The sequence below is a fragment of the Pseudophryne corroboree genome, chromosome 12, assembly GCF_028390025.1.
Source record: "Pseudophryne corroboree isolate aPseCor3 chromosome 12, aPseCor3.hap2, whole genome shotgun sequence".
NCBI classification, from domain to species: domain Eukaryota; kingdom Metazoa; phylum Chordata; class Amphibia; order Anura; family Myobatrachidae; genus Pseudophryne; species Pseudophryne corroboree.
Genome location: NC_086455.1, coordinates 156,432,857 through 156,460,829, shown reverse-complemented (window position 1 = coordinate 156,460,829; position 27,973 = coordinate 156,432,857). Strand labels below are relative to the sequence as shown.

Genomic DNA, 27,973 nt, shown 5'->3' with positions numbered 1-27,973 from the left:
GCAGTGATATTGTGTGACTGGTCTCACTGTGTCACCTCTATGGACAGGGGAATCAGCACTCAGAAGATAGCCAGATGTCTGTCAGACCACAGCCATACAAGAACATCACCAATGGCGGAGAAAGTGACGTGTTTCCGTCTCAGGACAATTTCCCCAAAGAGGATTCCACCTTTATCCTAGATTTACAGAACCTGTCCAAGGCTAACCTCACCTCCGAGAACCCCAATATTCAGGTGAGACTGTAACCTTATTCCCCTACCTCCGCAAGTGTTCCATAACGCACCAGCATCCCATCCCTACCTGTGTGACTGCGTGTGTGGTAGTACAGATGTGTGGTGTGTGTAATAGTACAGATGTGTGGTGTGTGTGACAAGTACAGATGTGTGGAGTGGTGTCAGTGTGACAGTACAGATGTGTGGAGCGGTGTCAGTGTGACAGTACAGATGTGTGGAGCGGTGTCAGTGTGACAGTACAGATGTGTGAAGTGGTGTCAGTGTGACAGTACAGATGTGTGAAGTGGTGTCAGTGTGACAGTACAGATGTGTGGAAGGGTGTGTGTGAGACAGTACAGATGTGTGGAGCGGTGTCAGTGTGACAGTACAGATGTGTGGAGCGGTGTCAGTGTGACAGTACAGATGTGTGGAGCGGTGTCAGTGTGACAGTACAGATGTGTGGAGCGGTGTCAGTGTGACAGTACAGATGTGTGGAGCGATGTCAGTGTGAGAGTACAGATGTGGTGTGTGTGTGACAATACAGATGTGTGGAGTGTGGGTGACAGTACAGATGTGTGGAGTGGTGTCAGTGTGACAGTACAGATGTGTGGAGTGTGGGTGACAGTACAGATGTGTGGAGTGGTGTCAGTGTGACAGTACAGACGTGTGGAGTGGTGTCAGTGTGACAGTACAGATGTGTGGAGCGGTGTCAGTGTGACAGTACAGACGTGTGGAGTGGTGTCAGTGTGACAGTACAGACGTGTGGAGTGGTGTCAGTGTGACAGTACAGACGTGTGGAGTGGTGTCAGTGTGACAGTACAGATGTGTGGAGTGTGGGTGACAATACAGATGTGTGGGGAGGTGTCAGTGTGAGAGTACAGATGTGTGGAGCGGTGTCAGTGTGACAGTACAGATGTGTGGAGCGGTGTCAGTGTGACAGTACAGATGTGTGGAGCGGTGTCAGTGTGACAGTACAGATGTGTGGAGTGGTGTCAGTGTGACAGTACAGATGTGTGGAGCGGTGTCAGTGTGACAGTACAGATGTGTGGAGGGGTGTGTGTGACAGTACAGATGTGTGGAGCGGTGTCAGTGTGACAGTACAGATGTGTGGAGGGGTGTCAGTGTGACAGTACAGATGTGTGGAGTGGTGTCAGTGTGACAGTACAGATGTGTGGAGGGGTGTCAGTGTGACAGTACAGATGTGTGGAGCGGTGTCAGTGTGACAATACAGATGTGTGGAGCGGTGTCAGTACAGATGTGTGGAGTGGTGTCAGTGTGACAGTACAGATGTGTGGAGCGGTGTCAGTGTGACAGTACAGATGTGTGAAGTGGTGTCAGTGTGACAGTACAGATGTGTGGAGTGTGGGTGACAGTACAGATGTGTGGAGTGGTGTCAGTGTGACAGTACAGATGTGTGGAGTGGTGTCAGTGTGACAGTACAGATGTGTGGAGTGGTGTCAGTGTGACAGTACAGATGTGTGGAGTGGTGTCAGTGTGACAGTACAGATGTATGGAGCGGTGTCAGTGTGACAGTACAGATGTGTGGAGCGGTGTCAGTGTGACAGTACAGATGTGTGGAGCGGTGTCAGTGTGACAGTACAGATGTGTGGAGTGGTGTCAGTGTGACAGTACAGATGTGTGGAAGGGTGTGTGTGAGACAGTACAGATGTGTGGAGCGGTGTCAGTGTGAGAGTACAGATGTGTGGAGTGGTGTCAGTGTGACAGTACAGATGTGTGGAGCGGTGTCAGTGTGACAGTACAGATGTGTGGAGTGGTGTCAGTGTGACAGTACAGATGTGTGGAAGTCTGTGTGTGACAGTACAGATGTGTGGAAGGGTGTGTGTGACAGTACAGATGTGTGGAGCGGTGTCAGTGTGACAGTACAGATGTGTGGAGTGGTGTCAGTGTGACAGTACAGACGTGTGGAGTGGTGTCAGTGTGACAGTACAGACGTGTGGAGTGGTGTCAGTGTGACAGTACAGATGTGTGGAGCGGTGTCAGTGTGACAGTACAGATGTGTGGAGGGGTGTGTGTGACAGTACAGATGTGTGGAGCGGTGTCAGTGTGACAGTACAGATGTGTGGAGGGGTGTCAGTGTGACAGTACAGATGTGTGGAGTGGTGTCAGTGTGACAGTACAGATGTGTGGAGGGGTGTGTGTGACAGTACAGATGTGTGGAGCGGTGTCAGTGTGACAATACAGATGTGTGGAGCGGTGTCAGTACAGATGTGTGGAGTGGTGTCAGTGTGACAGTACAGATGTGTGGAGCGGTGTCAGTGTGACAGTACAGATGTGTGAAGTGGTGTCAGTGTGACAGTACAGATGTGTGGAGTGTGGGTGACAGTACAGATGTGTGGAGTGGTGTCAGTGTGACAGTACAGATGTGTGGTGTGTGTGACAGTACAGATGTGTGGAGGGGTGTCAGTGTGACAGTACAGATGTGTGGAGTGTGGGTGACAGTACAGATGTGTGGAGTGGTGTCAGTGTGACAGTACAGATGTGTGGTGTGTGTAACAGTACAGATGTGTGGAGCGGTGTCAGTGTGACAGTACAGATGTGTGGAGTGTGGGTGACAGTACAGATGTGTGGAGTGGTGTCAGTGTGACAGTACAGATGTGTGGTGTGTGTGACAGTACAGATGTGTGGAGGGGTGTCAGTGTGACAGTACAGATGTGTGGAGTGTGGGTGACAGTACAGATGTGTGGAGTGGTGTCAGTGTGACAGTACAGATGTGTGGTGTGTGTGACAGTACAGATGTGTGGAGTGGTGTCAGTGTGACAGTACAGATGTGTGGTGTGTGTAACAGTACAGATGTGTGGAGCGGTGTCAGTGTGACAGTACAGATGTGTGGAGTGTGGGTGACAGTACAGATGTGTGGAGTGGTGTCAGTGTGACAGTACAGATGTGTGGTGTGTGTGACAGTACAGATGTGTGGAGGGGTGTCAGTGTGACAGTACAGATGTGTGGAGTGTGGGTGACAGTACAGATGTGTGGAGTGGTGTCAGTGTGACAGTACAGATGTGTGGTGTGTGTGACAGTACAGATGTGTGGAGCGGTGTCAGTGTGACAGTACAGATGTGTGGAGCGGTGTCAGTGTGACAGTACAGATGTGTGAAGTGGTGTCAGTGTGACAGTACAGATGTGTGGAGTGGTGTCAGTGTGACAGTACAGATGTGTGGAGGGGTGTGTGTGACAGTACAGATGTGTGGAGCGGTGTCAGTGTGACAGTACAGATGTGTGGAGTGGTGTCAGTGTGACAGTACAGACGTGTGGAGTGGTGTCAGTGTGACAGTACAGACGTGTGGAGTGGTGTCAGTGTGACAGTACAGATGTGTGGAGCGGTGTCAGTGTGACAGTACAGATGTGTGGAGGGGTGTCAGTGTGACAGTACAGATGTGTGGAGTGGTGTCAGTGTGACAGTACAGATGTGTGGAGGGGTGTGTGTGACAGTACAGATGTGTGGAGCGGTGTCAGTGTGACAATACAGATGTGTGGAGCGGTGTCAGTACAGATGTGTGGAGTGGTGTCAGTGTGACAGTACAGATGTGTGGAGCGGTGTCAGTGTGACAGTACAGATGTGTGAAGTGGTGTCAGTGTGACAGTACAGATGTGTGGAGTGTGGGTGACAGTACAGATGTGTGGAGTGGTGTCAGTGTGACAGTACAGATGTGTGGTGTGTGTGACAGTACAGATGTGTGGAGGGGTGTCAGTGTGACAGTACAGATGTGTGGAGTGTGGGTGACAGTACAGATGTGTGGAGTGGTGTCAGTGTGACAGTACAGATGTGTGGTGTGTGTAACAGTACAGATGTGTGGAGCGGTGTCAGTGTGACAGTACAGATGTGTGGAGTGTGGGTGACAGTACAGATGTGTGGAGTGGTGTCAGTGTGACAGTACAGATGTGTGGTGTGTGTGACAGTACAGATGTGTGGAGGGGTGTCAGTGTGACAGTACAGATGTGTGGAGTGTGGGTGACAGTACAGATGTGTGGAGTGGTGTCAGTGTGACAGTACAGATGTGTGGTGTGTGTGACAGTACAGATGTGTGGAGTGGTGTCAGTGTGACAGTACAGATGTGTGGTGTGTGTAACAGTACAGATGTGTGGAGCGGTGTCAGTGTGACAGTACAGATGTGTGGAGTGTGGGTGACAGTACAGATGTGTGGAGTGGTGTCAGTGTGACAGTACAGATGTGTGGTGTGTGTGACAGTACAGATGTGTGGAGGGGTGTCAGTGTGACAGTACAGATGTGTGGAGTGTGGGTGACAGTACAGATGTGTGGAGTGGTGTCAGTGTGACAGTACAGATGTGTGGTGTGTGTGACAGTACAGATGTGTGGAGCGGTGTCAGTGTGACAGTACAGATGTGTGGAGCGGTGTCAGTGTGACAGTACAGATGTGTGAAGTGGTGTCAGTGTGACAGTACAGATGTGTGGAGTGGTGTCAGTGTGACAGTACAGATGTGTGGAGGGGTGTGTGTGACAGTACAGATGTGTGGAGTGGTGTCAGTGTGACAGTACAGATGTGTGGAGCGGTGTCAGTGTGACAGTACAGATGTGTGAAGTGGTGTCAGTGTGACAGTACAGATGTGTGGAGTGGTGTCAGTGTGACAGTACAGATGTGTGGAAGGGTGTGTGTAACAGTACAGATGTGTGGAGCGGTGTCAGTGTGACAGTACAGATGTGTGGAGTGGTGTCAGTGTGACAGTACAGATGTGTGGAGTGGTGTCAGTGTGACAGTACAGATGTGTGGAGCGGTGTCAGTGTGACAGTACAGATGTGTGAAGTGGTGTCAGTGTGACAGTACAGATGTGTGGAGTGGTGTCAGTGTGACAGTACAGATGTGTGGAAGGGTGTGTGTAACAGTACAGATGTGTGGAGCGGTGTCAGTGTGACAGTACAGATGTGTGGAGGGGTGTGTGTGACAGTACAGATGTGTGGAGCGGTGTCAGTGTGACAGTACAGATGTGTGGAGCGGTGTCAGTGTGACAGTACAGATGTGTGGAGCGGTGTCAGTGTGACAGTACAGATGTGTGGAGTGGTGTCAGTGTGACAGTACAGATGTGTGGAGTGGTGTCAGTGTGACAGTACAGATGTGTGGAGTGGTGTCAGTGTGACAGTACAGATGTGTGGAGGGGTGTGTGTGACAGTACAGATGTGTGGAGTCGTGTCAGTGTGACAGTACAGATGTGTGGAGGGGTGTGTGTGACAGTACAGATGTGTGGAGTCGTGTCAGTGTGACAGTACAGATGTGTGGAGGGGTGTGTGTGACAGTACAGATGTGTGGAGTCGTGTCAGTGTGACAGTACAGATGTGTGGAAGGGTGTGTGTGAGACAGTACAGATGTGTGGAGCGGTGTCAGTGTGAGAGTACAGATGTGTGGAGTGGTGTCAGTGTGACAGTACAGATGTGTGGAGCGGTGTCAGTGTGACAGTACAGATGTGTGGAGCGGTGTCAGTGTGACAGTACAGATGTGTGGAGCGGTGTCAGTGTGACAGTACAGATGTGTGGAGCGATGTCAGTGTGACAGTACAGATGTGTGGTGTGTGTGACAATACAGATGTGTGGGGAGGTGTCAGTGTGACAGTACAGATGTGTGGAGTGTGGGTGACAGTACAGATGTGTGGAGCGGTGTCAGTGTGACAGTACAGACGTGTGGAGTGGTGTCAGTGTGACAGTACAGACGTGTGGAGTGGTGTCAGTGTGACAGTACAGATGTGTGGAGTGTGGGTGACAATACAGATGTGTGGGGAGGTGTCAGTGTGAGAGTACAGATGGGTGGAAGGGTGTGTGTGACAGTACAGATGTGTGGAGCGGTGTCAGTGTGACAGTACAGATGTGTGGAGTGGTGTCAGTGTGACAGTACAGATGTGTGGAGTGGTGTCAGTGTGACAGTACAGATGTGTGGAGTGGTGTCAGTGTGACAGTACAGATGTGTGGAGCGGTGTCAGTGTGACAGTACAGATGTGTGGAGGGGTGTGTGTGACAGTACAGATGTGTGGAGCGGTGTCAGTGTGACAGTACAGATGTGTGGAGGGGTGTCAGTGTGACAGTACAGATGTGTGGAGTGGTGTCAGTGTGACAGTACAGATGTGTGGAGTGGTGTCAGTGTGACAGTACAGATGTGTGGAGCGGTGTCAGTGTGACAATACAGATGTGTGGAGCGGTGTCAGTACAGATGTGTGGAGTGGTGTCAGTGTGACAGTACAGATGTGTGGAGCGGTGTCAGTGTGACAGTACAGATGTGTGAAGTGGTGTCAGTGTGACAGTACAGATGTGTGGAGTGTGGGTGACAGTACAGATGTGTGGAGTGGTGTCAGTGTGACAGTACAGATGTGTGGAGTGGTGTCAGTGTGACAGTACAGATGTGTGGAGCGGTCTCAGTGTGACAGTACAGATGTGTGGAGTGTGGGTGACAGTACAGATGTGTGGAGTGGTGTCAGTGTGACAGTACAGATGTGTGGAGCGGTCTCAGTGTGACAGTACAGATGTGTGGAGTGGTGTCAGTGTGACAGTACAGATGTGTGGAAGTCTGTGTGTGACAGTACAGATGTGTGCAAGGGTGTGTGTGACAGTACAGATGTGTGGAACGGTGTCAGTGTGTGGAGTGGTGTCAGTGTGACAGTACAGATGTGTGGAATGGTGTGTGTGTGTGACAGTACAGATGTGTGGAAGGGTGTGTGTGTGTGTGTGACAGTACAGATGTGTGGAGCGGTGTCAGTGTGACAGTACAGATGTGTGGAGTGTGGATGACAGTACAGATGTGTGGAGCGGTGTCAGTGTGACAGTACAGATGTGTGGAGTGGTGTCAGTGTGACAGTACAGATGTGTGGAGTGGTGTCAGTGTGACAGTACAGATGTGTGGAGTGGTGTCAGTGTGACAGTACAGATGTGTGGAGGGGTGTGTGTGACAGTACAGATGTGTGGAGTGGTGTCAGTGTGACAGTACAGATGTGTGGAGCGGTGTCAGTGTGACAGTACAGATGTGTGGAGTGGTGTCAGTGTGACAGTACAGATGTGTGGAGGGGTGTCAGTGTGACAGTACAGATGTGTGAAGTGGTGTCAGTGTGACAGTACTTATGTGTGGAGTGGTGTCAGTGTGACAGTACAGATGTGTGGAGTGGTGTCAGTGTGACAGTACAGATGTGTGGAGTGGTGTCAGTGTGACAGTACAGATGTGTGGAGCGGTGTCAGTGTGACAGTACTTATGTGTGGAGTGGTGTCAGTGTGACAGTACAGATGTGTGGAGTGGTGTCAGTGTGACAGTACTTATGTGTGGAGTGGTGTCAGTGTGACAGTACAGATGTGTGGAGTGGTGTCAGTGTGACAGTACAGATGTGTGGAACGGTGTCAGCGTGACAGTACAGATGTGTGGAGTGGTGTCAGTGTGACAGTACAGATGCGTGGAAGGGTGTGTGTGACAGTACAGATGTGTGGAGCGGTGTCAGTGTGACAGTACAGATGTGTGGAGTGGTGTCAGTGTGACAGTACAGATGTGTGGAGCGGTCTCAGTGTGACAGTACAGATGTGTGGAGTGTGGGTGACAGTACAGATGTGTGGAGCGGTGTCAGTGTGACAGTACAGATGTGTGGAGTGGTGTCAGTGTGACAGTACAGATGTGTGGAGCGGTGTCAATGTGACAGTACAGATGTGTGGAAGGGTGTGTGTGAGACAGTACAGATGTGTGGAACGGTGTCAGTGTGACAGTACAGATGTGTGGAGTGGTGTCAGTGTGACAGTACAGATGTGTGGAAGTCTGTGTGTGACAGTACAGATGTGTGGAAGGGTGTGTGTGACAGTACAGATGTGTGGAACGGTGTCAGTGTGTGGAGTGGTGTCAGTGTGACAGTACAGATGTGTGGAATGGTGTGTGTGTGTGACAGTACAGATGTGTGGAAGGGTGTGTGTGTGTGTGACAGTACAGATGTGTGGAGTGGTGTCAGTGTGACAGTACAGATGTGTGGAGTGTGGGTGACAGTACAGATGTGTGAAGTGGTGTCAGTGTGACAGTACAGATGTGTGGAGTGGTGTCAGTGTGACAGTACAGATGTGTGGAGCGGTGTCAATGTGACAGTACAGATGTGTGGAGTGGTGTCAGTGTGACAGTACAGATGTGTGGAAGGGTGTGTGTGAGACAGTACAGATGTGTGGAACGGTGTCAGTGTGACAGTACAGGTGTGTGGAGTGTGGGTGATAGTACAGATGTGTGGAGCGTCGTATGTGACAGTACAGATGTGTGGAGCGGTGTGTGACAGTACAGATGTGTGGAGCAGTGTGTGTGTGTGTGTGACAGTACAGATGTATGGAGCAGTGTGTGTGTGTGACAGTACAGATGTGTAGAGCGTTGTGTGACAGTACAGATGTGTGGAGCAGTGTGTGTGTGTGACAGTACAGATGTATGGAGCGGTGTGTGTGACAGTACAGATGTGTAGAGCGGTGTGTGTGTGTGTGACAGTACAGATGTATGGAGCGGTGTCAGTGTGACAGTACAGATGTGTAGAGCGGTGTCAGTGTGACAGTACAGATGTGTAGAGCGGTGTCAGTGTAACAGTACAGATGTGTAGAGCGGTGTCAGTGTAACAGTACAGATGTATGGATTAGGTTAATTGTGCAGATGTATAGATAAGTGTGACTGTACAGATGTATGGATTAGGGTAATTGTACAGATGTATAGATTAGTGTGACTGTACAGATGTATGGATTAGGTTAATTGTGCAGATGTATAAATAAGTGTGACTGTACAGATGTATGGATTAGGGTAATTGTACAGATGTATAGATTAGTGTGACTATACAGATGTATGGATTAGGTTAATTGTGCAGATGTATAGATAAGTGTGACTGTACAGATGTATGGATTAGGGTAATTGTACAGATGTATAGATTAGTGTGACTGTACAGATGTATGGATTAGGTTAATTGTGCAGATGTATAGATAAGTGTGACTGTACAGATGTATGGATTAGGGTAATTGTACAGATGTATAGATTAGTGTGACTGTACAGATGTATGGATTAGGGTAATTGTGCAGATGTATAGATAAGTGTGACTGTACAGATATATAGGTTGGCGTGACTGATTGTACAGATGTATAGATTAGTCTGACTGTACAGATGTATGGATTAGGTTAATTGTACAGATGTATAGATAAGTGTGACTGTACAGATGTATGGATTAGGTTAATTGTGCAGATGTATAGATAAGTGTGACTGTATAGATATATAGGTTGGCGTGACTGATTGTACAGATGTATAGATTAGTCTGACTGTACAGATGTATGGATTAGGTTAATTGTGCACATGTATAGATAAGTGTGACTGTACAGATGTATGGATTAGGGTAATTGTATAGATTAGTGTGACTGTACAGATGTATGGATTAGGTTAATTGTGCAGATGTATAAATAAGTGTGACTGTACAGATGTATGGATTAGGTTAATTGTGCAGATGTATAAATAAGTGTGACTGTACAGATGTATGGATTAGGGTAATTGTACAGATGTATAGATTAGTGTGACTATACAGATGTATGGATTAGGTTAATTGTGCAGATGTATAGATAAGTGTGACTGTACAGATGTATGGATTAGGGTAATTGTATAGATGTATAGATTAGTGTGACTGTACAGATGTATGGATTAGGTTAATTGTGCAGATGTATAGATAAGTGTGACTGTACAGATGTATGGATTAGGGTAATTGTACAGATGTATAGATTAGTGTGACTGTACAGATGTATGGATTAGGTTAATTGTGCAGATGTATAGATAAGTGTGACTGTACAGATGTATGGATTAGGGTAATTGTACAGATGTATAGATTAGTGTGACTGTACAGATGTATGGATTAGGGTAATTGTGCAGATGTATAGATAAGTGTGACTGTACAGATATATAGGTTGGCGTGACTGATTGTACAGATGTATAGATTAGTCTGACTGTACAGATGTATGGATTAGGTTAATTGTACAGATGTATAGATAAGTGTGACTGTACAGATGTATGGATTAGGTTAATTGTGCAGATGTATAGATAAGTGTGACTGTATAGATATATAGGTTGGCGTGACTGATTGTACAGATGTATAGATTAGTCTGACTGTACAGATGTATGGATTAGGTTAATTGTGCACATGTATAGATAAGTGTGACTGTACAGATGTATGGATTAGGGTAATTGTATAGATTAGTGTGACTGTACAGATGTATGGATTAGGGTAATTGTATAGATTAGTGTGACTGTACAGATGTATGGATTAGGGTAATTGTATAGATTAGTGTGACTGTACAGATGTATGGATTAGGGTAATTGTACAGATGTATAGATTAGTGTGACTGTACAGATATATAGGATGGCGTGACTGATTGTACAGATGTATAGATTAGTGTGACTGTACAGATGTATGGATTAGGGTAATTGTACAGATGTATACATTGGTGTGACTGTACAGATGTATGGATTAGGGTAATTGTACAGATTTATACATTAGTGTGACTGTACAGATGTATGGATTAGTGTAATTGTATAGATTAGTGTGACTGTATAGATGTATGGATTAGTGTAATTGTATAGATTAGTGTGACTGTACAGATGTATGGATTAGGGTAATTGTACAGATGTATACATTGGTGTGACTGTACAGATGTATGGATTAGAGTAATTGTATAGATTAGTGTGACTGTACAGATGTATGGATTAGGGTAATTGTACAGATGTATATATTAGTGTGACTGTACAGATGTATGGATTTGTGTAATTGTATAGATTAGTGTGACTGTACAGATGTATGGATTAGGGTAATTGTACAGATGTATACATTAGTGTGACTGTACAGATGTATGGATTAGGGTAGTTGTACAGATGTATGGATTAGGGTATTTAAACAGATTAGTGTGACTACAGATGTATAGATAAGTGTGACTGTACAGATGTATAGGTTGGCATGACTGATTGTACAGATGTATAGATTAGTCTGACTGTACAGATGTATGGATTAGGGTAATTGTACAGATGTATACATTAGTGTGACTGTACAGATGTATGGATTAGGGTAGTTGTACAGATGTATGGATTAGGGTATTTAAACAGATTAGTGTGACTACAGATGTATAGATTAGTGTGACTGTACAGATATATAGGATGGCGTGACTGATTGTACAGATGTATAGATTAGTGTGACTGTACAGATGTATGGATTAGGGTAATTGTACAGATGTATACATTGGTGTGACTGTACAGATGTATGGATTAGGGTAATTGTACAGATTTATACATTAGTGTGACTGTACAGATGTATGGATTAGTGTAATTGTATAGATTAGTGTGACTGTACAGATGTATGGATTAGTGTAATTGTATAGATTAGTGTGACTGTACAGATGTATGGATTAGGGTAATTGTACAGATGTATACATTGGTGTGACTGTACAGATGTATGGATTAGAGTAATTGTATAGATTAGTGTGACTGTACAGATGTATGGATTAGGGTAATTGTACAGATGTATATATTAGTGTGACTGTACAGATGTATGGATTTGTGTAATTGTATAGATTAGTGTGACTGTACAGATGTATGGATTAGGGTAATTGTACAGATGTATACATTAGTGTGACTGTACAGATGTATGGATTAGGGTAGTTGTACAGATGTATGGATTAGGGTATTTAAACAGATTAGTGTGACTACAGATGTATAGATAAGTGTGACTGTACAGATGTATAGGTTGGCATGACTGATTGTACAGATGTATAGATTAGTCTGACTGTACAGATGTATGGATTAGGGTAATTGTACAGATGTATACATTGGTGTGACTGTACAGATGTATGGATTAGTGTAATTGTGTAGATTAGTGTGACTGTACAGATGTATGGATTAGGGTAGTTGTACAGATGTATAGTGAAGTATGACTGTACAGATGTATAGATTGGTGTGACTGTACAGATGTATAGATAAGTGTGACTGTACAGATGTATAGATAAGTGTGACTGTACAGATGTATAGATAAGTGTGACTTTACAGATGTATAGATACGTGTGACTGTACAGATGTATGGAATAGGGTAATTGTACAGATGTACAGATTAGTGTGACTGTAAAGATGTATAGATAAGTGTGACTGTACAGATGTATAGATAAGTGTGACTTTACAGATGTATAGATACGTGTGACTGTACAGATGTATGGAATAGGGTAATTGTACAGATGTATAGATTAGTGTGACTCTACAGATGTATAGATACGTGTGACTGTACAGATGTATGGAATAGGGTAATTGTACAGATGTATAGATTAGTGTGACTACAGATGTATAGATAAGTGTGACTGTACAGATGTATAGATAAGTGTGACTGTACAGATGTATAGATAAGTGTGACTCTACAGATGTATAGATACGTGTGACTGTACAGATGTATAGATAAGTGTGACTGTACAGATGTATAGATAAGTGTGACTGTACAGATGTATAGATTAGTGTGACTCTACAGATGTATAGATAAGTGTGACTGTACAGATGTATGGAATAGGGTAATTGTACAGATGTATAGATTAGTGTGACTGTACAGATGTATAGATTAGTGTGACTACAGATGTATAGATAAGTGTGACTGTACAGATGTATGGAATAGGGTAATTGTACAGATGTATAGATTAGTGTGACTCTACAGATGTATAGATACGTGTGACTGTACAGATGTATGGAATAGGGTAATTGTACAGATGTATAGATTAGTGTGACTACAGATGTATAGATAAGTGTGACTGTACAGATGTATAGATAAGTGTGACTGTACAGATGTATAGATAAGTGTGACTCTACAGATGTATAGATACGTGTGACTGTACAGATGTATAGATAAGTGTGACTGTACAGATGTATAGATAAGTGTGACTGTACAGATGTATAGATTAGTGTGACTCTACAGATGTATAGATAAGTGTGACTGTACAGATGTATGGAATAGGGTAATTGTACAGATGTATAGATTAGTGTGACTGTACAGATGTATAGATTAGTGTGACTACAGATGTATAGATAAGTGTGACTGTACAGATGTATGGAATAGGGTAATTGTACAGATGTATAGATTAGTGTGACTGTACAGATGTATGGATTAGTGTAATTGTATAGATTAGTGTGACTGTACAGATGTATGGATTAGGGTAATTGTACAGATGTATACATTGGTGTGACTGTACAGATGTATGGATTAGAGTAATTGTATAGATTAGTGTGACTGTACAGATGTATGGATTAGGGTAATTGTACAGATGTATATATTAGTGTGACTGTACAGATGTATGGATTTGTGTAATTGTATAGATTAGTGTGACTGTACAGATGTATGGATTAGGGTAATTGTACAGATGTATACATTAGTGTGACTGTACAGATGTATGGATTAGGGTAGTTGTACAGATGTATGGATTAGGGTATTTAAACAGATTAGTGTGACTACAGATGTATAGATAAGTGTGACTGTACAGATGTATAGGTTGGCATGACTGATTGTACAGATGTATAGATTAGTCTGACTGTACAGATGTATGGATTAGGGTAATTGTACAGATGTATACATTGGTGTGACTGTACAGATGTATGGATTAGTGTAATTGTGTAGATTAGTGTGACTGTACAGATGTATGGATTAGGGTAGTTGTACAGATGTATAGTGAAGTATGACTGTACAGATGTATAGATTGGTGTGACTGTACAGATGTATAGATAAGTGTGACTGTACAGATGTATAGATAAGTGTGACTTTACAGATGTATAGATACGTGTGACTGTACAGATGTATGGAATAGGGTAATTGTACAGATGTACAGATTAGTGTGACTGTAAAGATGTATAGATAAGTGTGACTGTACAGATGTATAGATAAGTGTGACTTTACAGATGTATAGATACGTGTGACTGTACAGATGTATGGAATAGGGTAATTGTACAGATGTATAGATTAGTGTGACTCTACAGATGTATAGATACGTGTGACTGTACAGATGTATGGAATAGGGTAATTGTACAGATGTATAGATTAGTGTGACTACAGATGTATAGATAAGTGTGACTGTACAGATGTATAGATAAGTGTGACTGTACAGATGTATAGATAAGTGTGACTCTACAGATGTATAGATACGTGTGACTGTACAGATGTATAGATAAGTGTGACTGTACAGATGTATAGATAAGTGTGACTGTACAGATGTATAGATTAGTGTGACTCTACAGATGTATAGATAAGTGTGACTGTACAGATGTATGGAATAGGGTAATTGTACAGATGTATAGATTAGTGTGACTGTACAGATGTATAGATACGTGTGACTGTACAGATGTATGGAATAGGGTAATTGTACAGATGTATAGATTAGTGTGACTACAGATGTATAGATAAGTGTGACTGTACAGATGTATAGATAAGTGTGACTGTACAGATGTATAGATAAGTGTGACTCTACAGATGTATAGATACGTGTGACTGTACAGATGTATAGATAAGTGTGACTGTACAGATGTATAGATAAGTGTGACTGTACAGATGTATAGATTAGTGTGACTCTACAGATGTATAGATAAGTGTGACTGTACAGATGTATGGAATAGGGTAATTGTACAGATGTATAGATTAGTGTGACTGTACAGATGTATAGATAAGTGTGACTGTACAGATGTATAGATTAGTGTGACTACAGATGTATAGATAAGTGTGACTGTACAGATGTATGGAATAGGGTAATTGTACAGATGTATAGATTAGTGTGACTGTACAGATGTATGGAATAGGGTAATTGTACAGATGTATGGATTAGGGTAATTGTACAGATGTATGGATTAGTGTGACTGTACAGATGTATAGATTAGTGTGACTGTACAGATGTACTGTATGGGTTAGTGTGATTGTGCGGATATATAGGTTGGCATGACTGATTGTGCAGATGTATAGGTTAGTGTGATTGTGCGGATATATAGGTTGACATGACTGATTGTACAGATGTATAGTTAGTGTGATTGTGCGGATATATAGGTTGGCATGACTGATTGTACAGATGTATAGGTTAGTGTGATTGTGCGGATATATAGGTTGGCATGACTGATTGTACAGATGTATAGGTTAGTGTGATTGTGCGGATATATAGGTTGGCATGACTGATTGTACAGATGTATAGGTTAGTGTGATTGTGCGGATATATAGGTTGGCATGACTGATTGTACAGATGTATAGGTTAGTGTGATTGTGCGGATATATAGGTTGGCGTGACTGATTGTACAGATGTATAGGTTAGTGTGATTGTGCGGATATATAGGTTGGCATGACTGATTGTACAGATGTATAGGTTAGTGTGATTGTGCGGATATATAGGTTGGCATGACTGATTGTACAGATGTATAGGTTAGTGTGATTGTGCGGATATATAGGTTGGCATGACTGATTGTACAGATGTATAGGTTAGTGTGATTGTGCGGATATATAGGTTGGCGTGACTGATTGTACAGATGTATAGGTTAGTGTGATTGTGCGGATATATAGGTTGGCGTGACTGATTGTACAGATGTATAGGTTAGTGTGATTGTGCGGATATATAGGTTGGCATGACTGATTGTACAGATGTATAGGTTAGTGTGATTGTGCGGATATATAGGTTGGCATGACTGATTGTACAGATGTATAGGTTAGTGTGATTGTGCGGATATATAGGTTGGCATGACTGATTGTACAGATGTATAGGTTAGTGTGATTGTGCGGATATATAGGTTGGCGTGACTGATTGTGCAGATGTATAGGTTAGTGTGATTGTGCGGATATATAGGTTGGCGTGACTGATTGTGCAGATGTATAGTTAGTGTGATTGTGCGGATATATAGGTTGGCGTGACTGATTGTGCAGATGTGTGGATTAGCACAAGTGTGACTATATATAAAATCTATAGGGTTATGGTCTGTTTCCCAGGTCACTATCGAGGTGGACCCCAGCTCTCAGACAGAAGTTGAGTTGGACCTCTCCGATACTCGCACAGACTGGAATGATCCGGACTGGGCGTCACAGCATGAGCTCTTCTGGCCACTGTTCTGGGAGTACAGCGATTTCCCCAATGGAAAGCTTTCAACCCCGGGCACCGTGGGGCCGGACACGGCTGATTACTCACAGTATGACTGGGAGGACAACATCCTCAGTGGTGGAGATGCCAACACACATGGCACCCCCGGTGACAACTGGATCTCTGAGGACAAATATCATTACGGTGAGTCTGACACCAGCAGAGAGGTGCCACCCAATGTAGACTGCAGTAAGCAGGATTCCCCCCACCGTAAGGGGTCAGTATACACACAGGTGATATATCTCCAGCTGTAGGGTGACAGAAGGGGTCAGTATACACACAGGTGATATATCTCCAGCTGTAGGGTGACAGAAGGGGGCAGTATACGTACAGGTGATATATGCTCCAGCTGTAGGGTGACAGAAGGGGGCAGTATACGTACAGGTGATATATGCTCCAGCTGTAGGGTGACAGAAGGGGGCAGTATACGTACAGGTGATATATCTCCAGCTGTAGGGTGACAGTAGGGTCAGTATACACACAGGTGATATATCTCCAGCTGTAGGGAGACAGAAGGGGGCAGTATACACACAGGTGATATATCTCCAGCTGTAGGGTGACAGAAGGGGGCAGTATACACACAGGTGATATATGCTCCAGCTGTAGGGTGACAGAAGGGGGCAGTATACACACAGGTGATATATGCTCCAGCTGTAGGGTGACAGAAGGGGTCAGTATACACACAGGTGATATATCTCCAGCTGTAGGGTGACAGAAGGGGGCAGTATACACACAGGTGATATATCTCCAGCTGTAGGGTGACAGAAGGGGGCAGTATACACACAGGTGATATATGCTCCAGCTGTAGGGTGACAGAAGGGGTCAGTATACACACAGGTGATATATCTCCAGCTGTAGGGTGACAGAAGGGGGCAGTATACACACAGGTGATATATCTCCAGCTGTAGGGTGACAGAAGGGGGCAGTATACACACAGGTGATATATGCTACAGCTGTAGGGTGACAGAAGGGGGCAGTATACACACAGGTGATATATCTCCAGCTGTAGGGTGACAGAAGAGGGCAGTATACACACAGGTGATATATGCTCCAGCTGTAGGGTGACAGTATGGTCAGTATACACACAGGTGATATATACTCCAGCTGTAGGGTGACAGAAGGGGGCAGTATACACACAGGTGATATATCTCCAGCTGCAGGGTGACAGAAGGGGTCAGTATACACACAGGTGATATATGCTCCAGCTGTAGGGTGACAGAAGGGGGCAGTATACACACAGGTGATATATCTCCAGCTGTAGGGTGACAGAAGGGGGCAGTATACACACAGGTGATATATGCTACAGCTGTAGGGTGACAGAAGGGGGCAGTATACACACAGGTGATATATCTCCAGCTGTAGGGTGACAGAAGGGGGCAGTATACACACAGGTGATATATGCTACAGCTGTAGGGTGACAGAAGGGGGCAGTATACACACAGGTGATATATGCTCCAGCTGTAGGGTGACAGAAGGGGTCAGTATACACACAGGTGATATATCTCCAGCTGTAGGGTGACAGAAGGGGGCAGTATACACACAGGTGATATATGCTACAGCTGTAGGGTGACAGAAGGGGGCAGTATACACACAGGTGATATATCTCCAGCTGTAGGGTGACAGAAGGGGGCAGTATACACACAGGTGATATATGCTACAGCTGTAGGGTGACAGAAGGGGGCAGTATACACACAGGTGATATATGCTACAGCTGTAGGGTGACAGAAGGGGGCAGTATACACACAGGTGATATATACTCCAGCTGTAGGGTGACAGAAGGGGGCAGTATACACACAGGTGATCTATGCTCCAGCTGTAGGGTGACAGAAGGGGGCAGTATACACACAGGTGATATATGCTCCAGCTGTAGGGTGACAGAAGGGGGCAGTATACACACAGGTGATATATCTCCAGCTGTAGGGTGACAGAAGGGGGCAGTATACACACAGGTGATATATGCTCCAGCTGTAGGGTGACAGAAGAGGGCAGTATACACACAGGTGATATATGCTCCAGCTGTAGGGTGACAGAAGGGAGCAGTATACACACAGGTGATATATCTCCAGCTGTAGGGTGACAGAAGGGGGCAGTATACACACAGGTGATATATGCTCCAGCTGTAGGGTGACAGAAGAGGGCAGTATACACACAGGTGATATATGCTCCAGCTGTAGAGTGACAGAAGGGGGCAGTATACGTACAGGTGATATATCTCCAGCTGTAGGATGACAGAAGGGGGCAGTATACACACAGGTGATATATGCTCCAGCTGTAGGGTGACAGAAGGGGGCAGTATACACACAGGTGATATATGCTCCAGCTGTAGGGTGACAGAAGGGGGCAGTATACACACAGGTGATCTATCTCCAGCTGTAGGGTGACAGAAGGGGGCAGTATACACACAGGTGATCTATCTCCAGCTGTAGGGTGACAGAAGGGGGCAGTTTACACACAGGTGATCTATCTCCAGCTGTAGGGTGACAGAAGGGGGCAGTATACACACAGGTGATATATGCTCCAGCTGTAGGGTGACAGAAGGGGGCAGTATACACACAGGTGATATATGCTCCAGCTGTAGGGTGACAGAAGGGGGCAGTATACACACAGGTGATCTATCTCCAGCTGTAGGGTGACAGAAGGGTCAGTATACACACAGGTGATATATGCTCCAGCTGTAGGGTGACAGAAGGGGGCAGTATACACACAGGTGATATATGCTCCAGCTGTAAGGTGACAGAAGGGGGCAGTATACACACAGGTGATATATGCTCCAGCTGTAGGGTGACAGAAGGGGGCAGTATACACACAGGTGATCTATCTCCAGCTGTAGGGTGACAGAAGGGGGCAGTATACACACAGGTGATATATCTCCAGCTGTAGGGTGACAGAAGAGGGCAGTATACACACAGGTGATATATGCTCCAGCTGTAGGGTGACAGAAGGGGGCAGTGTACACACAGGTGATATATCTCCAGCTGTAGGGTGACAGAAGGGGGCAGTATACACACAGGTGATATATCTCCAGCTGTAGGGTGACAGAAGGGGGCAGTATACACACAGGTGATCTATCTCCAGCTGTAGGGTGACAGAAGGGGGCAGTATACACACAGGTGATATATGCTCCAGCTGTAGAGTGACAGAAGGGGGCAGTATACACACAGGTGATATATGCTCCAGCTGTAGGGTGACAGAAGGGGGCAGTATACACACAGGTGATATATCTCCAGCTGTAGGGTGACAGAAGGGGGCAGTATACACACAGGTGATCTATCTCCAGCTGTAGGGTGACAGAAGGGGGCAGTATACACACAGGTGATATATGCTCCAGCTGTAGAGTGACAGAAGGGGGCAGTATACACACAGGTGATATATGCTCCAGCTGTAGGGTGACAGAAGGGGGCAGTATACACACAGGTGATATATCTCCAGCTGTAGGGTGACAGAAGGGGGCAGTATACACACAGGTGATATATTTCCAGCTGTAGGGTGACAGAAGGGGGCAGTATACGTACAGGTGATATATGCTCCAGCTGTAGAGTGACAGAAGGGGGCAGTATACGTACAGGTGATATATGCTCCAGCTGTAGGGTGACAGAAGGGGGCAGTATACGTACAGGTGATATATCTCCAGCTGTAGGGTGACAGAAGGGGGCAGTATACACACAGGTGATATATCTCCAGCTGTAGGGTGACAGAAGAGGGCAGTATACACACAGGTGATATATGCTCCAGCTGTAGGGTGACAGAAGAGGGCAGTATACACACAGGTGATATATGATCCAGCTGTAGGATGACAGAAGGGGTCAGTATACACACAGGTGATATATCTCCAGCTGTAGGGTGACAGAAGGGGGCAGTATACGTACAGGTGATATATGCTCCAGCTGTAGGGTGACAGAAGGGGGCAGTATACACACAGGTGATATATGCTCCAGCTGTAGAGTGACAGAAGGGGGCAGTATACACACAGGTGATCTATCTCCAGCTGTAGGGTGACAGAAGGGGGCAGTATACGTACAGGTGATATATGCTCCAGCTGTAGGGTGACATAAGGGGGCAGTATACACACAGGTGATATATGCTCCAGCTGTAGGGTGACAGAAGGGGGCAGTATACACACAGGTGATATATCTCCAGCTGTAGGGTGACAGAAGAGGGCAGTATACACACAGGTGATATATGCTCCAGCTGTAGGGTGACAGAAGGGGGCAGTATACACACAGGTGATATATGCTCCAGCTGTAGGGTGACAGAAGGGGGCAGTATACACACAGGTGATATATGCTCCAGCTGTAGGGTGACAGAAGGGGTCAGTATACACACAGGTGATATATGCTCCAGCTGTAGAGTGACAGAAGGGGGCAGTATACACACAGGTGATATATGCTCCAGCTGTAGGGTGACAGAAGGGGGCAGTATAAACACAGGTGATATATGCTCCAGCTGTAGGGTGACAGAAGGGGGCAGTATACACACAGGTGATATATGCTCCAGCTGTAGGGTGACAGAAGGGGGCAGTATACACACAGGTGATATATGCTCCAGCTGTAGGGTGACAGAAGGGGGCAGTATACACACAGGTGATATATGCTCCAGCTGTAGGGTGACAGAAGGGGGCAGTATACACACAGGTGATATATGCTCCAGCTGTAGGGTGACAGAAGGGGGCAGTATACACACAGGTGATATATGCTCCAGCTGTAGGGTGACAGAAGGGGGCAGTATACACACAGGTGATATATCTCCAGCTGTAGAGTGACAGAAGGGGGCAGTATACACACAGGTGATATATCTCCAGCTGTAGGGTGACAGTAGGGTCAGTATACACTCAGGTGATATATGCTTCAGCTGTAGGGTGACAGAAGGGGGCAGTATACACACAGGTAATATATGCTCCAGCTGTAGGGTGACAGAAGGGGGCAGTATACACACAGGTGATATATGCTCCAGCTGCAGGGTGACAGTAGGGTCAGTATACACACAGGTGATATATGCTTCAGCTGTAGGGTGACAGTAGGGTCAGTATACACACAGGTGATATATGCTCCAGCTGTAGGGTGACAGTAGGGTCAGTATACACACAGGTGATATATACTCCAGCTGTAGGGTGACAGAAGGGGGCAGTATACACACAGGTGATATATACTCCAGCTGTAGGGTGACAGTAGGGGCAGTATACACACAGGTGATATATACTCCAGCTATAGGGAGCTCTTCTCCTCCTGTTATTGAGCTGCACACACATTACACAGGAATCATGTTGAGCTTGTATGTATGCTTCTCTTGTCTCAGACTATGATGAGGATGAGTGGAGTCACTGGACTCCGTGTAGTGCTACCTGTGGCCGTCCCAGTCAAAAACGTACCCGATCCTGTGGCTATTCTTGTACAGCAACAGAGTCTCGAGTGTGTGACCTTCCCTCATGTCCAGGTGAGCCCCCTGCTGCTCAGCTCTCTTAGGACAGGAAGCAATGTAGCTGTGATGTCACAAAGGCAGTATCAATAGTGTGATGTCACAGAGATGTTATAACTAGCTGTTGTGTCACGGGACAATATAAGTTGTGATGTAACAGGGATGCTGTTTTTAGCTGGGATCTCACAGATACAATATAATTAGTTGTTATGTTGCGGGTCCTATACAGTTTGTGATGTCACGGAGATGCTATTACTAGCTGTGATGTCACGGAGATGCTATTACTACCGGTGATGTCACAGAGATGCCATTACTAGCGGGGATGTCACAGAGATGCCATTACTAGCGGGGATGTCACAGAGATGCCATTACTAGCGGTGATGTCACAGAGATGGTATTACTAGCGGTGATGTCATAGAGATGCTATTACTAGCTGTGATGTCACAGAGATGCTACTACAAGCGGTGATGTCACAGAGATGCAATTACTAGTGGTGATGTCACAGAGATGGTATTACTAGCGTTGATGTCATAGAGATGCTATTACTAGCGGTGATGTCACAGAGATGCCATTACTAGCGGTGATGTCACAGAGATGCCATTACTAGTGGTGATGTCACAGAGATGCCATTACTAGCGGTGATGTCACAGAGATACCATTACTAGCGGTGATATCACAGAGATGCTATTACTAGCAGTTATGTCACAGAGGTGCTATTACTAGACTAGAGGTGATGTCACAGAATTGCTATTACTAGCGGTGATGTCACAGAGATGCTATTACTAGCGGGGATGTCACAGAGATGCTACTACAAGCGGTGATGTCACAGAGATGCAATTACTAGTGGTGATGTCACAGAGATGGTATTACTAGCGTTGATGTCATAGAGATGCTATTACTAGCGGTGATGTCACAGAGATGCCATTACTAGCGGTGATGTCACAGAGATGCCAGTACTAGCGGTGATGTCACAGAGATGCCATTACTAGCGGTGATGTCACAGAGATACCATTACTAGCGGTGATATCACAGAGATGCTATTACTAGCAGTTATGTCACAGAGGTGCTATTACTAGACTAGAGGTGATGTCACAGAATTGCTATTACTAGCGGTGATGTCACAGAGATGCTATTACTAGCGGGGATGTCACAGAGATGCTATTACTAGCGGTGATGTCACAGAGATGCTATTACTAGCAGTGATGTCACAGAGGTGCTATTACTAGACTAGCGGTGATGTCACAGAGTTGCTATTACTAGCTATGATGTCACAGAGATGCTATTACTAGCGGGGATGTCACAGAGATGCTATTACTAGCGGGGATGTCACAGAGATGCTGTAACTAGCGGGGATGTCACAGAGATGCTGTAACTAGCGAGGATGTCACAGAGATGCTATTACTAGCTGTGATGTCACAGAGATGCTATTACTAGCGGTGATGTCACAGAGATGCTGTAACTAGCTGTGATGTCACAGAGATGCTATTACTAGCTTTGATGTCACAGAGATACTATTACTAGCGGTGATGTCACAGAGATGCTATTACTAGCGGTGATGTCACAGATGCTATTACTAGCGGTGATGTCACAGAGATGCTATTACTAGCGGTGATGTCACAGAGATGCTATTACTAGTGGTGATGCTATTACTAGCTGGGATGTCACAGAGATACTATTACTAGCAGTGATGTCACAGATATGCTATTGCTAGCAGTGATGTCACAGATGCTATTACTAGCGGTGATGTCACAGAGATGCTATTACTAGCTGGGATGAGTGTTCTATAGTTGATGTTACATATGACATTATTAGCTGCAATAAATGACAAGTTACTATGGAATAATCTGCTTCTCTGTGTATTTACACATAATGGATTCCATGTAAAAGAACAATCATTTATAGTATCTTACAATAATTAAAGTCGGGGAGAAGGGACAAGCCTGAGCACTGGCACCCTGTACATAGTATATAGTGGATTTACTCCATGGTTAGAAATTCCTGTACAAATACTTGAAGTCAGGGGTGGTCTTCAGTATGCCGACTGACGGGATCCCGGCGCACAGTATACCGGCGCCGGGATCCCGACAGCCGGCATACCGACACTTATTCTCCCTCGTGGGGGTCCACGACCCCCCTGGAGGGAGAATAAAATAGTGTGGCGCGCGTAGCGCGCCACCGTGCCCGTAGCATGGCGAGCGCAGCGAGCCTGCAAGGGGCTCATTTGCGCTCGCCACGCTGTCGGTAAGCCGGCGGTTGGGCTCCCGGCGCCGGTATGCTGGTCGCCGGGAGCCCGACCGCCGGCATATTGTAGTGAACCCGAAGTCAGGCCATGGAGGTGCTCCCATGAGAGGAAGATAGAGAATACTGGTAACAAGAGAAAGGAGATGGTTACTTGCGGCAGAGACGCTCCGGCTCTAAGCACACGGTCGCAGACGCTCTCCTGGTTCGCCTGCTACAGAAGGGAGGAGGTAAGAGGGTCCCCTAGGCGGGACCCGCCATTAAATCACGTTCCGATCGCCGTCTAAGGAGACGGACTGCGACGCTGGCGTCGACACTGTAACAGAGCAGGGACCCCACTATATCCACCAGGGCATAGGAGTACAGGTCAGATATATTAATATCTGCTCTGTTACAGTGTCCACGCCAGCGTCGCAGTCCATCTCCTTAGACGGCGATCGGAACGTGATTTAATGGCGGGTCCCGCCTGGGGGACCCTCTTACCTCCTCCCTTCTGTAGCAGGCGAACCAGGATAGCGTCTGCGACTGTGTGCCTAGAGCCGGAGCGTCTCCGCCGCAAGTACCCGGGAACAGAGCCAGCGGGAGTATGCGACGCCGCTTGGGAGGTGACGGAGACGCAGCACAGAATGTCACCCTGATATGTAAGTGCTGCGTACCTTGAAGTCTTCTAAAAGTTTTTTCAGGGCTGCCCAGTGCAGCCCCCGTTAAGTGACCTGCTTCTGCAGGCACCAACTCGAAACTAAGCTCACAGTGCCTGGAGGCGGGGTTATAGAGGAGGCCCCAATGCATCCTGGGACAGTCTAAAGCATGGGTCTTCATCCTGTGGCCCTCCAGCTGCTGTGAAACTACACATCCCAGCATGCCCTGACACAGTTTTGCTATTAAGGTATGCTAAAACTGAGGCAGGGCATGCTGGGATATGTAGTTCCACAGCAGCTGGAGGGTCGCAGGTTGAAGACCCATGGTCTAAAGCTTAAGCCTGTTGGTGCCTGGATAAAGATCCATCTCTACACCCAGATGTTTTCCCTGTGGAAACCAATGTACCCCGCGGCAGAAAAGGAATAATACCTGTGTGTTCAGGGATGGTATGGGGTTGCCGAGAGGAGGAGTCGCCACGCTAACCACCCCTCCAGATGCACGTTTCACCTTCGAGGGGGCTTTCTCAATGGCTGCCTGCCATATAGATATTACTAAAAGCTAAGTTTAGCGTTGCCAATTCTTAGTGGTAGATTGGTGCCCCAACCAGGAGTATCTTTGCTTTCTTTTGTTGCCAAAAAATATAGTAAGATTAACAGTGGTGTACAGTATATTGCTATCCTAATACGTGTTATTTATGATTCTGCAGGAGAACAGGAAAATGCAGAGAATGCAACTCTGTGGACCACTCTGGCCAAGAGTGAGACCCCGGCTCCAGAGTCTGGTGAGATTTGGTGGACAGCTTTAGGGAAATATAGATTGCTTGCAAACACAGTATTCTCCATACTGCCTCCCAATGTTTTCCATATCCATTATTCTGGCATTATATATTATTATTATTATTTTTCATTTTTCTTGTTGCTCAATTTTGTTTTACCTCTTAGTCCATCAACCTATATCAGTTTTCCCCTATATTCATCTCTCGTCATCAACCCTCACATTACTCATCTCTCTTCATTGCTTACATCTACATCTTCACCCATTTCACTTCATCTCTGAGACCTTCCACCCATTTCTCATCTCTCACATATTTCTTCTTCAGCAATCACGTGATCGATCACCCATCTCCCTTCGTCTCTCAGTTCTTTCACCCATGACTTCTCTTCTGTTCATTGCACACATAGGGCCGAATTCAGATCTTTCTCTAATGGGCAAAACCATTTTGCACTGCAGGTGGGGCAGATAAAACATGTGCAGAGTGTTAGATTTGGGTGGGTTATTTTGTTTCTGTGCAGGGTAAATACTGGCTGCTTTATTGTAAATTTAGATTTCAGTTTGAACAAAAAGCATTTTTTGGGGTACAGGCTGATTTCCCCATTTTCCCCTACACTTTTTACTGTAAGACTTCACGGGAAACCGGTTTGGAATTAAATAGGTCGAAAAACAGGAGCGTGCATACCCATGAAAAGCCATTTCTGCCGCAATTTTCGTCCGACTGCTGCAAAAAAAAAAGTGCCACAAATTTGCGGCTAATTGAATAACCCCCATATCTTAATTTGAGTCACCATCTCTTATTTCTCATACCTCCAACGCTCCTTCTTTTAATTTCTCATTCTCCCAACCCTCTTTTCTCTTTATCTCTCATATCCCTCACCTCTTAATTTCTGCCATAAACCCAATCTCTCTTCTCTTCAACCCTTTTTTATTCTTCCAACTTCACGTTTCTCATTTCACTTAATTTTTAATATTTTTTCCATAATTTTTCTCTTATATTCTAGCGATCTTAATCTTATGTTTGCCTATGCCCCCCCATATCTCTCTTCATCTCTCACATAACTCGGGTGGAACCCTTCACACTGCCGTAACACGGGTCATTCCGTGTCTAACCTGGGTCAAAGTAGCGCTGTGAAAGGGGTATTATTCTCCAATCTCACTTAGGTCTTATTTCTAACCACATCCAATTCTTTTCTTTGTATCTCACGTCCCTCGCCCATCAATATACTTATCTTAAGCCAGGATTTCCCAAACTCGGTCCTCAAGGCACGCTAACAGTCAGAATTGTAAGAATATCTATGCTTGTGCACAGATGGTATAATCAAATTGAGGCGCTAATAAGTCATAAGTCACCTGTGATTAAGCATGAATGTCCTTAAAACCGAGACTATTAGGGTGTCTTGAGGGCACAGTTTGGAAACCACGGTCTTAAGGGCTCAGTAACACCCATCCACCGTGTGTTCATTTGTTATGTTTCTCATCTCTCGCATTGTCCAGGCCTAATTCTTTCATTATTTCTCACATGTTCCTGCCTCTATTCCGCATCTTTTAATTCCCTCCATATATTGCTTTTCTGACAACTTTCTTTCCTTCATTCTCATCTGCTCACTGCTCTGTCTCTTGCCTCTTTGTGGCATTACCATCCTTCTCTTACGTTCCGTTCTTACATGGCCTTTCATTATTTTCCAGCTCACCAGGACAGCTGTGACCGCTGGCTGACATGTAAGAGCGAGTTCCTGAGCAGCTACTTACAGCGGGTGCTGACAGAATTGCCCAGCTGCCCCTGCTCTTACCCATCGGAAGCCGTATACAGTTCACTGATGCTGCGAGATGAAAAGCTGGCTAGCAGTTTCCGCTGGAGGGATGCAAGTGGCGGCCGGGAAAGACTGGATATTTACAATCCTGGTGCTCACTTCTGCTTGCGTTCGTTGCTGTCTCGAGACAGCAGCAGCCTGGGAGCGCAGCACTGCTGTTACGACCATTCCCTGAGACTGCTAACCCGCGGCCGTGCAGCTGGGATCCCCAACCTGATCAGTGCAGACTTCTCCCCTGAACTTCACTACAAAGCGGACGTGATGCCCTGGATCCTGTGCAAGGGCGACTGGAGCCGTATCCACATGCTGCGTCCCCCCAACAATGGGCGGGGCTGTCCTGAGAACCCCTCTGAGGAGGAGTATCTGTCCCAGCTCCAGGAAGCTCGGGAGTTCTAGGCACAGTGGTAGTGCGGCTGTACGTGTAGACTGCGCCAGGACGGCTGCTGCTGCGGCAGAGCCAGTGTTCTCCAGATTTTGCCAAAGAGTTGTAATATATTGGAATTCAGTATTTCGCCACCAATGTTTATATAGTGAGCATGGTACACGTGGTATGGAGTGTGAACAGAACAGGTCTCTAATCCACACACACTCACTATAAATCTTGTGTGCCTGCACAAACGTATAAAAGGAAATTATGTCCTTTATTCAGCAAAACAAAAACAAAAGTGCAGTGAATACAGCTGTAATAGAGTATATACACACAGCTGTGTCCTATTATATGGGGTGACTACGCCTCCTTATACATTACAAATCTTACCTTGTTCAGATAATTTTACATTTTGCCCCCC

The 27,973-nt window shown here is 45.7% G+C and overlaps 1 protein-coding gene across 1 annotated transcript in view; it reads left to right on the top strand.

Annotated features, from left to right (window-relative positions):
• The window catches only part of ISM2 (isthmin 2), a 30,794-nt gene extending 2,821 nt beyond the window's left edge, over positions 1-27,973 (top strand). Inside the window, exons 2-6 of the mRNA XM_063948207.1 lie at positions 48-233; positions 16,164-16,455; positions 21,604-21,741; positions 25,307-25,381; positions 27,061-27,973. Of these exons, the coding sequence (XP_063804277.1) occupies positions 48-233; positions 16,164-16,455; positions 21,604-21,741; positions 25,307-25,381; positions 27,061-27,581 (1,212 nt within the window). The 3' untranslated portion in view covers positions 27,582-27,973. The remainder of the gene's footprint in view (positions 1-47; positions 234-16,163; positions 16,456-21,603; positions 21,742-25,306; positions 25,382-27,060) is intronic.